This window comes from Pan paniscus, chromosome 2 (genome assembly GCF_029289425.2).
Source record: "Pan paniscus chromosome 2, NHGRI_mPanPan1-v2.0_pri, whole genome shotgun sequence".
NCBI classification, from domain to species: domain Eukaryota; kingdom Metazoa; phylum Chordata; class Mammalia; order Primates; family Hominidae; genus Pan; species Pan paniscus.
In genome coordinates, this window is record NC_085926.1 from 51,225,471 (window position 1) to 51,242,926 (window position 17,456).

The 17,456-nt window shown below is 40.9% G+C and overlaps 1 protein-coding gene across 9 annotated transcripts in view; it reads left to right on the forward strand.

Annotated features, from left to right (window-relative positions):
- DOCK3 (dedicator of cytokinesis 3) overlaps positions 1 to 17,456 on the forward strand; it is a 711,442-nt gene that overhangs the window by 567,795 nt on the left and 126,191 nt on the right. For all 9 annotated transcript variants that reach the window (XM_057301776.2, XM_055109993.3, XM_034956564.4 and 6 more), the window contains exon 22: positions 8,961 to 9,042. In XM_057301776.2, coding sequence (XP_057157759.1) covers positions 8,961 to 9,042 — 82 coding nt within the window. The remainder of the gene's footprint in view (positions 1 to 8,960; positions 9,043 to 17,456) is intronic.

The window sequence follows — 17,456 nt, forward strand, 5'->3', positions numbered from 1 at the left end:
TAACACAAAATTGACCATCTTAACCATTTTCTGAGTGTAGGGTTCAGTGACTTTAAGTACATTCACATCATTGTACAACCATCACCAGAACTCTGTCTATCTCCAAAACTCTTTTCCTGTTACAAAACTGAAATATTGTAATCATTAAAAATAACTCCCCATTCTCCCCTCCCCTATCCCTTGGCACCCAGCATTCTATTCTACTTTCTGTCTCTATGAATTTGACTACTCTAGGTACCTCATGTAAGTGTAATCACAGTATTTGTCCTTTTGTGAGTAGCTTATTTCACTCAGCATAATGTCTTCAAGGCTCATCCATGTTTTAGCGTGGGTCAGAATTTCATTCCTTTCAAAGACTGAATAATGTTCCATTGTATATATTTACCACTTTTTTTTTTTTTTTTTGAGATGGAGTCTTGCTCTGTCACCCAGGCTGGAGTGCAGTGGCGCGATCTTGGCTCACTGCAAGCTCTGCCTCCCGGGTTCACACCATTCTCCTGCCTCAGCTTCCCAAGTAGCTGGGACTGCAGGTGCCCACCACCACACCTGGCTAATTTTTTGTATTTTTAGTAGAGTCAGGGTTTCACCATGTTAGCCAGGATGGTCTTGATCTCCTGACCTCGTGACCCACCTGCCTTGGCCTCCCAAAGTGCTGGGATTACAGGCGTGAGCCACCGCGCCTGGCTGGGTTTTTTTGTTTGTTTTTTAATTTTATTTTAAGTTCAGGGGTACATGTGCAGGTTTGTTATATAGGTAAATTTGTGTCATGGAGGTTTGTTGTATAGATTATTTCATCACCTAGGTATTAAGCCTAGTACCCATTAGTTATTTTTCCTGATCCTCTCCGTCCTCCTACCCTCTACCCTCCAATAGGCCTCGGTGGGTTTTGTTCCTCTCTATGTGTCCATGCATTCTTGTCATGTAGCTCCCACTTATAAGTGAGAACATGTGGTATTTGGTTTTCTGTTGCTGTGTTAGTTTGCTAAGGATAATGGTCTCCAGCTTCATCCATGTTTCTGCAAAAGACATGATCTCATTCTTTTTTATGGCTGCATAGTATTCCATGGTATATATGTACCACATTTTCTTTATCCAGTCTACCATTGATAGGCATTTAGCTTGATTCCATGTCTTTGCCATTGTGAACAGTGCTGCAATGAACCTATACAAGCATGTGTCTTTATGGTAGAACAATTTATATTACTTTGGGTTTGTATACAGTATTGGGATTGCTGGGTCAAATGGTAGTTCTGTTTTTACGTCTTTGAGAAATTGCCACACTGCTTTCCACAATGGTTGAACTAATTTACACTACCATCAACAGTATATAAGCATTCATTTTTCTCTGCAACCTTGCCAGCATCTGTTATTTTTTGACATTTTAATCATAGCCATTCTGGCCGGTGCAGGATGGTATCTTGTACCCCAAAGATAAAGCCTACTTTTTATTTATTTATTTATTTATTTATTTAGAGACAAAGTCTCACTCTGTCACCTAGGATGGAGTAGAGTGGCGCAATCTTGGCTCACTGTAACCTGCGCCTCCTGGGTTCAAGCGATCCTTCTGCCTCAGCCTCCTGAGTAGCTGGGACTACAGGCATATGCCACCACACCTGGCTAATTTTTGTATTTTGAGTAGAGATGGGGTTTCACCATGTTGGCCAGGCTGGTCTCCATCTCCTGACCTGCCTCGGCCTCCCAAAGTGCTGGGATTACAGGTGTAAGCCACTGTGCCCAGCCACTGGCCTCATTTTTTTGTGCATTTGGTACAATTTGGCTGTGAATCTGTCTGGTCCTGGGCTTTTTTTTTTTTTTTTTTTTTTTTTGGTTGGTAGGCTGTTACTGACTCAAGTTCACAGTTTATTATTGGTCTGTTTGGGGATTCCATTTCTTCTTGGTTCACTCTTGGGAGAGTGTTTGTGTCCATGAATTTATTTATTTCTTCTAGATTTTTTAGTTTATATGCATAAAGATGTTCATAATATTCTCTGATGGTTATTTGTATTTCTGTGGGGTCAAAGGGAATATCCCCCTTTTCATTTCTGATTGTATTTATTAGAATATTCTCTTTTTTCTTCTTTATTAGTCTAGCTAGCAGTCTATCTATTAATTGTTTTCAAAAAATCATCCTGGATTCATTGATCTTTTGAATGGTTTTTTGTGTCTCAATCTCCTTTGGTTCAATTCTGATTTTGGTTATTTCATGTCTTCTGCTAGTTTAGGAATTGGTTTGCTCTTAGTTCTCTAGTTCTTTTAGTTGTGATGTTAGGCTGTTAAATTGAGATCTTCCTAACTTTTTGATTTAGGCATTCAGTGCTATAAATTTCCCTCTTAACAATGCCTTACCTGTGTCCCAGAGATTCTGGTATGCTGTATCTTTATTCTAATTAGTTTCAAAGAACTTGTTGATTTCTGCCTTAATTTCATTATTTACCCAGAAGTTATTCAGGAGCAAGTTATTGCATTTCCATGTAATTTTATGGTTTTGAGTGAATTTCTTAGTCTTGATTTCTAATTTGATTGTTCTGTGGTCTGAGAGAGTATGATTTCAGTGATTTTGCTGAGGAGTGTTTTGTGTCCCAATTATGTGGTCAATTTTAGACTATGTGCCATATGGCAATGAGACAAATGTATGTTCTCTTGCTTTTGAGTGGAGTGTTCTGTAGATGTCTATCAGGTCCATTTGATCTAGTGCTGAGTTAGGTCCTGATATCTTTGTTAATTTTCTGTCTTGATGATCTGTCTAATACTGTCAGTGTGGTGTTGAAGTCTCCCTCTATTATTGTGTAGGAGTCTTAAGTCTCTTTGAAGGTCTCTAAGAACTTCCTTTATGAATCTAGGTGCTCCTGTGTTGGGTGCATATATACTTAAGAGAGTTAGGTCTTCTTGTTGAACTCTTCAACATTATGTAATACCCTTCTTTGTCTTTTGTAATCTTTGTTGGTTTGAAATCTGTTTTGTTTGAAATCAGGATTGCAACCCCTACTATTTTTCTGTTTTCCATTTGCTGGGTAGATTTTTCTCCATCCCTTTATTTTGAGCCTATCTGTGTCACTGCATGTGAGATGGGTCTCTTTGAAGACAGCTTACGAATGGGTCTTGGTTCTTTATCCAGCTTGCCACTCTATGCCTTTTAATTGGGAAATTTTGTCCATTTATATTCAAAGTTAGTATTGATATGTGTGGATTTGATCCTGTTATGATGTTAGCTGGTTATTTTGCAGACTTGTTTATGTAGTTGCTTTATAATGTCACTGGTCTGTGTACTTGTGTGTTTTTGTCATGGCTGGTATTGGTCTTTTCTTTGCATATTTAGTGCCTCCTTCGGGAGCTCTTGTAAGGCAGGTCTGGTGGTAACAAATTCCTTCAGCATTTGGTTGTCTGAAAAGGATCTTATTTCTCCTTCGCTTATGAAGCTTAGTTTGGCTGGATATGAAATTATTTATTGGAATTTCTTTTCTTTAAGAATGTTGAATATTGGCCCCCAGTCTCTTCTTGCTTGTTTCTACTGAGAGATCCACTTTTAGTCTCATGGGCTTCCCTTTGTAGGTGACCTGATCCTTCTCTCTAAATGCCTTTAACATTTTTTCTTTCATTTTGACCTTGGAGAATCTGATGAATATGTGTCTTGGAGATGATCTTCTTGTGAAGTATTTTACTGGGGTTCTCCGCATTTCCTGAATTTGAATGTTGCCCTTTCTAGCTAGGTTGGGGAAGTCTTCATGGATGATATCCTGAAATATGTTTTCTAAGTTGGTTCCATTCTCCCCGTCTATTTTAAGGACACCAGTGAGTTGTAGATTTGGTCTCTTTACATAATCCCATATTCCTCGGAGGTTTTGTTCATTCATTTTCATTCTTTTTTCTCTGTTCTTGTCTGACTGTCATATTTCAGAAGGCCAGTCTTCAAGCTCTGAGATTCTTTCCCGAACTTGGTCTGTTCTGCTGTTAATACTTGCAATTGCATTCTGAAATTCCTGTAGAGTGTTTTTCAGCTCTGTCAGGTCAGTTACATTCTTTTCTATACTAACTATTTTGTCTGTCAGCTCCTGCATTGTTTTATCATGATTTTTAGCTTCCTTGGATTAGCTTTCAGTGTACTCCTGTAGCTCAATGATCATCATTCCTATCCATATTCTGAATTCTATTTCTGTCATTTCAGCCCTCTCAGCCCAGTTCAGAACCCTTGCTGGAGAGGTGATGCAGTCATTTGGAGGAAAGAAGGCTTTTTGAGTTGCCAGGGTCCTTATGCTGGTTCTTTTTCATCTTTGTGGGCTTGTCACTCTTCAATCTTCGAGGTTGCTGTCCTTTGGATGGGTTTTTTTTCCCTTTTATCCTGTTTGATGACCTTGAATGTTTGATTATGGTATAAGGTGGATTCAGCCAGCTGGATTCATTTCTGGAACATTTTAGGGGACAGTGCTCAGCTCTCAACTCCTGGACTGTGCACTCTAACACAACTTGGGGACTGGTATTGGGCCCCAGCTTTGTTCTCTGGCTCCTTAAGGTTAGGAATCCACTGTACTGGGTAGGCCGAGATGCTCCCAGACTGCTGGCCATTCCACTTTGGCTGGGTGGTATAAGCCAAAGTGTTTCATAGTGCAGTGACAGCTGGATCTATCCCTGTTCACATGTGCCAGCAGCAGTGGGTACAGCAGCTGTGGCAGAGTCACCTGTGGCAGAGTGCTAGCAGATGCCAGTGTCAGGGTACCTGCCTCCCTGCAGGCATTGACCAAGGTGGCAGAGGCAACATGGCTGGGCAGAGCTGCTGCCCCTACTGGCAACTTTTGCGCAGTCACGGTAGATGTGGTGATGGCTCAGGGTTGGGACACTGAAGGTCTGGGTGCCTCCTCTGTGTCCTGCAAGCAGAAGTGGTCACTCAGGATAGGGGAGGATCTGCTATTCTCTGCACAGTGTTAGAGCAAGGGTGGGGCACTGACAAGGACGGGGCTGGCTGGCTCTGTGCCCACCAAGGCTCCATCTGCAATGGTGGTGGGAGCAGGGGACAGGCTGCACTCTTACATGCTAGCCCACTTTTTAATGGAAAAAGGAAAGCAAAATCTGCCAGTACAGACACAAGCCAGTAAAGCATTGTGGAGAGTTGCAGTGGGTCCTGGGGAAGCTGCAGTATGGGGAGGGGGCATGCAGGCTAGTGCGTGGCATAGGGTCGCCCCAGTGGAGCTCTCCCCCATCAAGCATGGTCTGTGTAGAAGCTATGACATGGGGCCCCCAGGTCACCTGAGGCTGCCCTGCAAGCAGGTATGGCCAGACTTGGGCCCTAGGAGAGGCCAGCCAACCAAGGGGTGCTCAGGATAGACCAGCCCCATCCGATGGGCAAGACCGCCCTGCAGAGTTCAGGACCAACAGTTCCCCTAGGACTGAAGTCTCCCACGGGAGCAAGTCGAGCCTAGGGGGATGGCCATCCCTGGCTGTGCACCACTACAGACACTCCCATACCAAACCCCCTGGGCTCCACATCATCTGGTTTGCTACCCCTACCACTTCTCTAAGCAGCTCTCCCTGCCAACTCAAGTATCTGTGGTGGTTGAGGGCTCTCCTTCTGCCAGGGTTCCAGAGGCCATTGGTAAGAGCAAGTTGCTTCTTAATAGTTCACTCACCTTTCCTCCAGAGCCATCGAGGGCCAGGCTATTTTCTGGGGTTTTTTTTATAGTGGCCACCCTAATGGGTGTAAAGTGATATTTCTTTATGTTTTTTATTTGTGTTTCCCTAATTATCTTCCTTTGAGAAATGTCTATTCAAGTCCTTCACCCATTTTTTAAAAAGAGGTTATTTGTTTTATTGTTGAGTTATAGGAGTTCTTTATATATTCTGGATATTAACCCCTTATCAGTTATATGATTTATAAATATTTTTCCCAGTCACTTGGTTGCCTTTTCACTCTGTTGATTGTGTCCTTTGAGACACAGAAGTTTTTAAAGTTTTGATGTAGTCCACCTTATTTTTTGTTGTTGCCTGTGCTTTTGGTGTCATTTTCAAGAAATCATTGCCTAATATGAAGCTTTCACCTATCTTTTCTTTTAAGTGTTTTATAATTCTAGCCCTTATATTTAGGTCTTTGATCCACTTTGAGTTAATTTTTGTATATTGTATAAGATAAGTGTCTGATTTCATTCTTTTTGCATGTGGATATCCAATTTCCCAGTTCCATTTATTGAAGCTGTCTTTTCCCCCACTGAATGGTCTTGGCATTCTTGTCAAAAGGGTGATACCCTGGCCCCTTGACCATATATGTGAGGCTTTATTTCTGGCCTATTTTTTCCCATTGTTTTATAAATATGTCTTTATGCTAATTCAACATTGTTTTGATTGCTGTAGCTTTGTGGTAAGTTTTGAAATCAGGAAGTATGAGACTGCAATTTTGTTCCTCTTTTTCAAGATGCTTTTGGCTATTCCAGGTCACTTGTGATTCCATATTAGGATGGATTTTTTTTTTCTGCAAAAAATGCCATTGGAATTGTGTTAGGGATTGCATTGAATCTGTAGATCACTTTGGGTAGCATTTACATCTTTAATAACAATATTAAACCTTCTAATTCATGAATATAAGACGTATTTCCATTTATTGCTATCTTTTATTTCTTTAAGCAACATGTATAAAACTTTTGTCTCCTTAGTTAAATGTATCCTAAGTATTTTATTCTTTTTGATGCTATTGTAAATGGAATTGTCTTAATTTCATTTTCAGAATGTTCATTTTTAGTGTATAGAAATGCATTTGATTTTTTGTGTTGATTTTGTGTCCTGCAACTTTACTGAATTTATTTATTAGTTCTAACAGGTTTTTTGGGGATTCTTTAGGGTTTTCTACATATAAGATTATATCATTTGAAAACAGAGCATTTTATTCTTCCTTTTCAATTTGAATGTCTTTGATTTCTTTTTCTTGCCTAATTTCACTGGCTAGGATTTCCAGTGCTATGTTGAATAAAAGTGTCAAAAGTGAGGATTCTTATCTTATTTCTGATCTTAGAGGAAATGCTTTCAGTCTTTTACCATTATGTTTGATGTTAGCTGTGGGCTTTCAGCTGACATTTCAGACTATAGTTTGTTACATAGTTGCTATACTTCTACTTCTAGGAAATGATGGTAAAGCTGCTAAAGATGTCTTGGTTTTCCATGAGAAACATTCGAATAGCTAAAATAGCACCCACAAAAAAATGTCAAAGAATATAAAAAGACAGTCCATAAAAGAGATTATATAACTAATAAACAAATATGAGAAACACAGGTTATCTAAGACCATTAAAGCAAGCCAGGCATGGTGGCTCATGCCTGTAATCCCAGCACTTTGGGAGGCTGAGGCGGGTGGATCACTTGAGGCTAGGAGTTCAAGACCAGCCTGGCCAACATGGTGAAATCCTGTCTCTACTAAAAATACAAAAATCAGCCATACATGGTGCTGCATCCTCCCCTTCCTGTAATCCCGGCTGCTTGGGAGGCTGAGACACAAGAATTGCTTGGACCCTGGAGGTGGAGGTTACAATGAGCCGAGGTCGCGTCACTGCACTCCAGTCTGAGCGATAGAGCAAGTGTCTGTCTCAAAGAAAAAAATAAATAAGACCATTAAAGCAATAAGAAATCACCATTTTCTTTCTTTCTTTTTTTTTTTTTTTTTTTTTTGAGACGGAGTCTTGCACTGTCGCCTGGGCTGGAGTGCAATGGCCTGATCTTGGCTCACTGCAACCTCCGCCTCCTGGGTTCACATGATTCTTCTGCCTCAGCTTCCCAAGTAGCCGGGATTACAGGCGCACACCACCACACCCAGCTAATTTTTTTGTATTTTTAGTAGAGATGGGGTTTCACTATGTTGGCCAGACTGGTCTCAAACTCCTGACCTCGTGATCCGCCCGCCTCAGCCTCCTAGAGTGCTGAGATTACAGGCGTGAGCCACCATGCCCAGCCAGAAATCACCATTTTCTTATACAGAATTAGCATAATTATTGAAAATATAAATAAAACCCAGTGGTAGCAAGGCTGTGGAGTCACTGAAACTCTGATACTTTGATGTCACTTTGGAGAGTGGACTGTCCTATGTGCTTTATATGCGTCTTTCTATTAGTATTTGTGATAACTTTGAGATGTACTATTTCCCCCATATTTTCATTGAAAAGAACGTGACACAGGGGATTAAATAACTCATTCAAGGATACAAAACTAGATATTGATAGGCCCCAGATGTGACCATGGCGTATACTCCTGACCTCTGTGCTCTGTTGCCATATAAATATGCAGACCTTCTGACCCAGTAATCTCATTCCATTCAGATGACTGAGTCCTAAGGAAATAAGATAGATGAGATAGAGCAGGGGTTGTGAACAGGGACTCCTGGGACTGCATACTTTTATTCAGAGTCTACTATTTACTAGCTGGTGTCAGATGTTCTGAAAACCTAGCAATTTAAGACAAAACAAAAATACACATCCAGTCCAGGTCTTTAGGAAAACTTTTTTTTTTTTTTTTTTTTCAGATGAGATATTGTTCTGTTGCCCAAGCTGGAGTGCAGTGGCGCAATCATGGCTCACTGCAGCCTTTACCTCCTGGGCTCAGTTGATCCACCTGATTCAGCCTCCTGAGTAGCTGGGACTACAGGCGCGCACCACCATGCCTGGCTAATTTTTCTATTTTTTTGTAGAGATAAGGTTTCGCCATGTTCCCCAGACTTGGGTGGGAACTTTCTTGTAATCAAAAGGAAATGTATGTCAGAGAGAGTGGGAAAAAGTTATTTTAGTTGCTGATTAAAATGTGGCAACTCCTATGGACAAAGAGTGTTGTTTGTTCTCAGGTGACCTGAATAGTCCAAAGCTGTAATGGATCTATCACTCCTTTCTAGCTCATCAGCAGAATATTATTTCCTATTTGCCTAATTCAGGGCTACAGATGTTTCAAGCTGCATTACTTTTGAATTAAAGTGGGGTTTCTGGAACTGTTCTCTTTCCCAGGGAGCTCATCCGCTGTTTGAAGTGGTATATGGACTGCTCAGCAGAACTGATTCGACAGGACCACATTCAAGAAGCTATGCGGGTAATGTACTAACCTCTCCATACATAAGAGACCCACTCATGCAATTATTTGTGAGTAATCTCAGTGATACAATGTGCAGGACAAATGTAGACATCGCAGCACCTGGCCTGCTTTCAGGAATGACTGTCTTGATCCACATAATTTCTCTTTCCTTACCTTGATTTTGCCCCAGAAAGCTTTTATTCCTGATAATTTTAAAGAAGGAGGGAGAGATGATATGCACATGGCTCCTGGCCATCCTCCCCTGCCTGATTGTTACCCATAGTATCAGTCCTTTCTACCACTGGCTAAAGTATAGTAACTCCTTCTAAGCCAATGTTGGTGGCAACGTTGATTGAATTAGGATCCTCTAATAGTATTCTCTTTTTTGGTAGTTACTAAGCATAGATTTTTTGAACTGTTTTAAGTAAAAAGAGCTGAGTGGATGCACTGTATGTGGATTTGTTCAGAAGAAGGGAATCTTAAAATTGTGGCCTTAGGAAGAACCTGTGGTCTTCCATGGTCGTGACCATTGTCAGCATCCCTGCTTGGACAGGTTCCCTGACAAGGCAGCCCTTTGTATTGCTGGGTAGCTCCAATTGACAGGGGACTGTTCTCATTTTGAGTTAACTCCACTGTCTGGTAACTTCTTTTCATGACTACTGTTCTGCTGTTAAAACAAACAAACAAACAAACAAAAAAAAAACAGTTTTGCTTTATTTCTGTCCTCTTTTAATATCACATCACCTGCAACAAGTACTGGACCTGTGTTTTTGTCCTTTTCGACATGTTTAACAGGTAACAGAATGTTTTCTCAAGCATTATCAGACTGAAGGGGCAAAATCAAATCATAGATTTGCATTTAGTCTTCCTCTTCTTTGCACATTCTGTAAAAATCTGAGGCTACAAGGCTCATTTCTGTCCTCTTTCATACAAATGCCTACTGAGCATCTGTCCTAGGGGCTAAGATGCAACGATGAATAAGACCAGCCCATCTTTTTGAAGAACATATCTGCAGTATCCTAAAGGGAGGCACAAACACAAGTGTAGGGCAGGGTGCTGAGGCATGTGAGGAAAGGGCCTCAGTTCTCTTCTTCTCAGAACCCTAGCACCTGTCAGGTGCCTAACACAATATTTGAGTGGATAAAAGTTGAGTTAAATGCAAAAGATTCTATATGAGCCTGAAAAATAATTGCTTAAGGATACCGGAGAAGGCAGCACAGAAGTTGTTTTCTCCTAAAAATCATTCGTTTAATCATTCAGTCAATGTTGCTTGATACCTACCATGCTTCAGACACTGTTCTAACCACTGGCGATTCAGCAGGGGCCCAAACAAAAATGGCCAGGGCTTCATAGTACTTTCATTCAAGTGGGGAAACACATACAATATATGTAAAACAGATAAATACATGTATTTATTCTAATCAATGTTGACACCAACATTGGCTTACAAAGTCAGTTTAAAAAACAAAACAAAACAAAACAAAACTTGGCTGGCCGTGGCAGCTCACGCCTATAATCCTAGCACTTGGGGAGGCCAAGGTGGGTGGATCACCTGAGGTCAGGAGTTCAAGACCAGCCTGGCCAACATGATGAAACCCCATCTCTACTGAAAATACATAAATTAACCGGGCATGGTGGCATGCACCTGTAATCCCAACTACTCACGAGGCTGAGGCTCAAGAATTGCTTGAACCTGGGAGGCGGAGGTTGCAGTGAACCAAGATTGTGCCGCTGCACTCCAGCCTGGGTGACAGAGCAAAACTCCATCTCAAGAGAAAACAAACAAACAAACAAACTCGATGAGTACTATGAAGGAAATAAACAAGATTATGGAACAGACTGGCTGGAAAGGAGGGTTTACTTCAGATCAAGGGTTTGGGAAAGCTTCTCTGAGGAGGTGATCTCTGAGCTGAAGTCAGTGTTAACAGTTAGGGAATGAGCACTCCAGACTGAGGAAACAGAATATTTAAAAGCCTAGATGGGAAAGGGCTTGGGTTTTGTTTTTGCTTTTGTTTTTGTTTTTTTATTATTATTATTATACTTAAAGTTCTAGGGTACATGTGCACAACGTGCAGGTTTGTTACATATGTATATATATGCCATGTTGATGTGCTGCTCCCATTAACTCGTCATTTACATTAGGTATATCTCCTAATGCTATCCCTCCCCAATCCCCTAACCCCACAACAGGCCCCAGTGTGTAATGTTCCCCACCCTGTGTCCAAGTGTTCTCATTGTTCAGTTCTCACCTATGAGTGAGAACATGTGGTGTTTGGTTTTCTGTCCTTGTGATAGTTTGCTCAGAATGATGGATTCCAGCTTCATCCATATCCCTACAAAGGACATGAACTCATCCTTTTTATGGCTGCATAGTATTCCATGGTGTATATGTGCCACGTTTTCTTAATCCAGTCTATCATTGATGGACATTTGGGTTGGTTCCAAGTCTTTGCTATTGTGAATAGTGCCGCAGTAAACATACGTGTGCATGTGTCTTTATAGCAGCATGATTTATAATCCTTTGGGTATATACCCAGTAATGGGATGGCTTGGGCAAATGGTATTTCTAGTTCTAGATCCTTGAGGAATCGCCACACTGTCTTTTCCACAATGGTTGGACTAATTTACACTTCCACCAACAGTGTAAAAGCGTTCCTATTTCTCCACATCCTCTCCAGCGCCTGTTGTTTCCTGACTTTTTAATGATCGCCATTCCAACTAGTGTGAGATGGTATCTCATTGTGGTTTTGATTTGCATTTCTCTAATGACCCGTGATGATGAGCTTTTTTTCATATGTTGGTTGGCTGCATAAATGTCTTCTTTTGAGAAGTGTCTGTTCATATCTTTTGCCCACTTTTTGATGGTTTTTTTTTCTTGTAAATTTGTTTAAGTTCTTTGTAGATTTTGGATATTAGCCGTTTGTCAGATGGATAGATGGCAAAAATTTTCTCCTATTCTATAGCTTGCCTGTTCACTGTGATGATAGCTTCTTTTGCTGTGCAGAAGCTCTTTAGTTTAATTAGATCCCATTTGTCAATTTTGGCTTTTGTTGCCATTACTTTTGGTGTTTTAGACATGAAGTGCTTGCCCATGCCTATGTCCTGAATGGTATTGCCTAGGTTTTCTTCTAGGGTTTTTATGGTTTTAGGTCTAACATTTAAGTCTTTAATCCATCATGAATTAATTTTTGTATAAGGTGTAAGGAAGGGATCCAGTTTCAGCTTTCTACATATGGCTAGCCAGTTTTCCCAGCACCATTTATTAAATAGGGAATGCTTTCCCCATTTCTTGTTTTTTGTCAGGTTTGTCAAAGATCAGATGGTTGTAGATGTGTGGTATTATTTCTCAGGGCTCTATTCTGTTCCATTGGTCTGTATCTCTGTTTTGGTACCAGTACCATGCTGTTTTGGTTACTGTAGCCTTGTAGTATAGTTTGAAGTTAGGTAGCATGATGCCTCCAGCTTTGTTCTTTTGGCTTAGAATTGTCTTGGCAATGCAGGCTCTTTCTTGGTTCCATATGAACTTTAAAGTAGTTTTTTCCAATTCTGTGAACAAAGTCATTGGTGGCTTTATGGGGATGGCATTGAATCTATAAATTACCTTGGGCAGTATGGCCATTTTCACAGTATTGATTCTTCCTATCCATGAGCATGGAATGTTCTTCCATTTATTTGTGTCCTCTTTTATTTTGTTGAGCAGTGGTTTGTAGTTCTCCTTGAAGAGGTCCTTCACATCCCTTGCTAGTTGGATTCCTAAGTATTTTATTCTCTTTGAAGCAGTTGTGAATGGGAGTTCATTCCTGATTTGGCTCTCTGTTTGTCTGTTATTGGTGTATAGGAATGCTTGTGATTTTTGCACATTGATTTTGTATCCTGAGACTTTGCTGAAGTTGCTTATCAGCTTAAGGAGATTTTGGGCTGAAACAGTGGGGTTTTCCAAATATACAATCATGTCGTCTGCAAACAGGGACAATTTGACTTCCTCTTTTCCTAATTCAATACCCTTTATTTCTTTCTCTTGCCTGACTGCCCTGGCCAGAACTTTCAACACTGTGTTGAATAGGAGTGGTGAGAGAGGGCATCCCTGTCTTGTGCCAGTTTTCAAAGGGAATGCTTCTGGGTTTTGCCCATTCAGTATGATATTGGCTGTGGGTTTGTCATAAGTAGCTCGTATTATTTTGAGATACGTCCCATCAATACCTAGTTTGTTGAGAGTTTTTAGCGTGAAGGGCTGTTGAATTTTGTCAAAGGCCTTTTCTGCATCTATTGAGATAATCATGTGGTTCTTTGTCTTTGGTTCTGTTTATATAATGGATTATGTTTATTGGTTTGCATATGTTGAACCAGCCTTGCATCAAAGGATGAAGCCCACTTGATCTTGGCAGATAAGCTTTTTGATGTGCTACTGGATTCAGTTTGCTAGTATTTTACTGAGGATTTTCGCATCAATGTTCATCAGGGATATTGGTCTAAAATTCTCTTTTTTTTGTTGTGTCTCTGCCAGGCTTTGGTATCAGGATGATGCTGGTCTCATAAAACGAGTTAGGGAGGATTCCCTCTTTTTCTATTGATTGGAATAGTTTCAGAAGGAATGGTACCAGCTCCTCTTTGTACCTCTGGTAGAATTCGGCTGTGAATACGTCTAGTCCTGGACTTTTTTTGGTTGGTAGGCTATTAAATACTACCTCATTTACAGAGCCTATTACTGGTCTATTCAGGGATTCAACTTCTTCCTGGTTTAGTCTTGGGCGGGGGGGTGTCCAGGAATTTATCCATTTCTTCTAGATTTTCTAGTTTATTTGCGTAGAGGTGCTTCTGGTATTCTCTGATGGTAGTCTGTAGTTCTCTGGGATCGATGGCGATATCACCTTTGTCATTTTTTATTGCATCTATTTGATTCTTCTCTCTTTTCTTCTTTATTAGTCTTGCTAGTGGTCCATCAATTTTGTTGATCTTTTCAAAAAACCAGCTCCTGGATTCATTGATTTTTTGAAGGATTTTTTGTGTCTCTATCTCCTTCAGTTCTGCTCTGATCTTAGTTATTTCTTGCCTTCTGCTAGCTTTTTTAGAGAAGCAAGTGTTTGCTCTTGCTTCTCTAGTTCTTTTAATTGTGATGTTCGGGTGTCAATTTTAGATCTTTCCTGTTTTCTCTTGTGGGCATTTGGTGCTATAAATTTCCCTCTGCACACTGCTTTAAATGTGTCTCAGAGGTTCTGTTCTGTTGTATCTTTGTTCTCATTGGTTTCAAAGAACATCTTTATTTCTGCCTTCATTTTGTTATGTACCCAGTAGTCATTCAGGAGTAGGTTGTTCAGTTTCCATGTAGTTGAGCAGTTTTGAGTGACTTTCTTAGTCGTGAGTTCTAGTTTGATTGCACTGTGGTCTGAGAGACAGTTTGTTAAAATTTATGTTCTTTTACATTTGCTGAGGAGTGCTTTACTTCCAACTATGTGGTCAATTTTGGAATAAGTGCAATGTCGTGCTGAGAAGAATGTATATTCTTTTGATTTGGGGTGGAAAGTTCTATAAATGTCTATTAGGTCCACTTGGTGCAGAGCTGAGTTCAGTTCCTGGATATCCTTGTTAACTTTCTGTCTCGTTGATCTGTCTAATGTTGACAGTGGGGTGTTAAAGTCTCCCATTATTATTGTGTGGGAGTCTAAGTCTCTTTGTAGGTCTCTAAGGACTTGCTTTATGAATCTGGGTGCTCCTGCATTGGGTGCATATATATTTAGGATAGTTAGCTCTTCTCATTGAATTGATACCTTTACCATTATGTAATGGCCTTCTTTATCTCTTTTGATCTTTGTTGGTTTAAAGTCTGTTTTATCAGAGACTAGGATTGCAACCCCTGCTTTTTTTTGTTTTTCATTTGCTTAGTAGATCTTCCTCCATCCCTTTATTTTGAGCCTATGTGTGTCTCTGCATGTGAGATGGTTCTCCTGAATACAGCACACTGATGGGTCTTGACTCTTTATCCAATTTGCCAGTTTGTGTCTTTTAATTGGAGCATTTAGCCCATTTACATTTAAGGTTAATATAGTTATATGTGAATTTGATCCTGTCATTATGATGTTAGCTGGTATTTTGCTCGTTAATTGATGCAGTTTCTTCCTAGCATCGATGGTCTTTACAATTGGCATGTTTTTGTGGTGGCTGGTACCAGTTGTTCCTTTCTGTGTTTAGTGCTTCCTTCAGGAGCTCTTGTAAGGCAGGCCTGGTGGTGACAAAATCTCTCAGCATTTGCTTGTCTGTAAAGGATTTTATTTCTCTTTCACTTATGAAACTTAGTTTGGCTGGATATGAAATTCTGGTTTGAAAATTCTTTTCTTTAAGAATGTTGAATATTGGCCTCCACTCTCTTCTGGCTTGTAGAGTTTCTACTGAGAGATCCCCTGTTAGTCTGATGGGCTTCCCTTTGTAGGTAACCCAGTCTTTCTCTCTGGCTGCCCCTAACAGTGTTTCCTTCATTTCAACTTTGGTGAATCTGACAGTTATGTGTCTTGGAGTTGCTTTTCTCGAGGAGTATCTTTATGGTGTTCTCTGTGTTTCCTGAATTTGAATGTTGGCCTGCCTTGCTAGGTTGGGGAAGTTCTCCTGGATAATATCCTGAAGAGTGTTTTCCAACTTGGTTCCATTCTCCCCATCACTTTCAGGTACACCAATCAAATGTAGGTTTGGTCTTTTCACATAGTCCCATATTTCTTGGAGGCTTTGTTCGTTTCTTTTTACTCTTTTTTCTCTAAACTTCTCACTTCATTTCATTCATTTGATCTTCAATCACTGATACCCTTTCTTCCAGTTGATCAAATCGGCTACTGAAGCTTGTGCATGCATCACATAGTTCTCATGCCATGGTTTTCAGCTCCATCAAGTCATTTAAGGTCTTCTCTATGCTGTGTTTTCTAGTTAGCCATTTGTCTAATCTTTTTTCAAGGTTTTTAGCTTCTTTGCAATGGGTTCGAACACCCTCCTTTAGCTCAGAGAAGTTTGTTATTACCGATAGTCTGAAGCCTTCTTCACTCAACTCGTCAAAGTCATTCTCCATCCATCTTTGTTCTGTTGCTGGCGAGGAGCTGTGTTCCTTTGGAGGAGAAGAGGCCCTCTGATTTTTAGAATTTTCAGCTTTTCTGCTTTGGTTTCTCCCCATCTTTGTGGTTTTACCTACCTTTGGTCTTTGATGATGGTGACATACAGATGGGTTTTTGGTGTGGATGTCCTTTCTGTTTGTTAGTTTTCCTTCTAACAGTCAGGACCCTCAGCTGCAGGTCTGTTGGAGTTTGCCGGAGGTCCACTCCAGACCCTGTTTGCCTGGTTATCACCAGCGGAGGCTCAGCTGGAAATGCAAAAATCACCTGTCTTCTGCATCGCTCACGCTGGGAGCTGTAGACTGGAGCTGTTCCTATTCAGCCATCTTGGAACCTCCTCCTTGTTTTGTTTTTTGAGACACAGTCTCACTTACTCTGTTGCCCAGGCTGGAGTGCAGTGGCCTGATATCTGCTCAGTGCAACCTCTGCCTCCTGGGTTTAAGTGATTCTCCTGCCTTAGTCTCCTGAGTAGCTGGGATTACAGGCGCATGCCACCATGCCCAGCTAATTTTTGTATTATTTGTGGAGATGGGGTTTCACCATGTTGGCCAGGCTGGTCTCAAACTCCTGACCTCAGGTGATCCGGCTGCCTTGGCGTCCCAAAGTTCTGGGATTACAGGTGTGAGCCATCGCACCCAGCGAAGAGCTTGAGTTTTCGTTTTTGGTGTTTTTTTTTTTTTTTAGATGGAGTCTCACTCTTGTTGTGGAGGCTGGAGTGCAGAGGCACAATCTTGGCTCACTGCAGCCTCCACCTCCGTGTTCAAGCGATTCTCCTGTCTCAGCCTCCCAAGTAGCTGGGATTATAGGCTTATGCCACCACAGCTGGCTAATTTTTTGTGTTTTTAGTAGAGACGGGGTTTCACCGTGTTGGTCAGGCTGGTCTCAGACTCCTGACCTCAGGTGATCCACCCACCTCCACCTTCCAAAGTGCTGGAATTACAGGCATGAGCCATTGCACCCATCCCCAAGAGCTTGGGCTTTTAAGGAACCAAAAGTCAACTGATGTGACTAAAGCAAGGGCTTTCAAATGCTAGATCGGATGTAGAAGATGATAATAAGGGAGAACTGTGGCTGTTTCCAAGGGGTCTTGCTAAATCAGCTGAGTTGATGGCAAGGCCATTTATGGAGGTACAGAATTCTGGGAAAGATAAGGTTTGGGTAGGGAGAAGGAAGAATTCCCTTTGGGGGAGCATTTTTCTGAGGTGTTTTCATATTTGTTCTCACCATTTCACACTTGTTCTGTAATACGTCCAACACTAAGGTTTTATCAGGTCATTTCCTCCTCTTCGTCAGATTTCAGCTTATAAGTCTCCTTCACCAGATTAGTAAGTTTCCATCTAATCC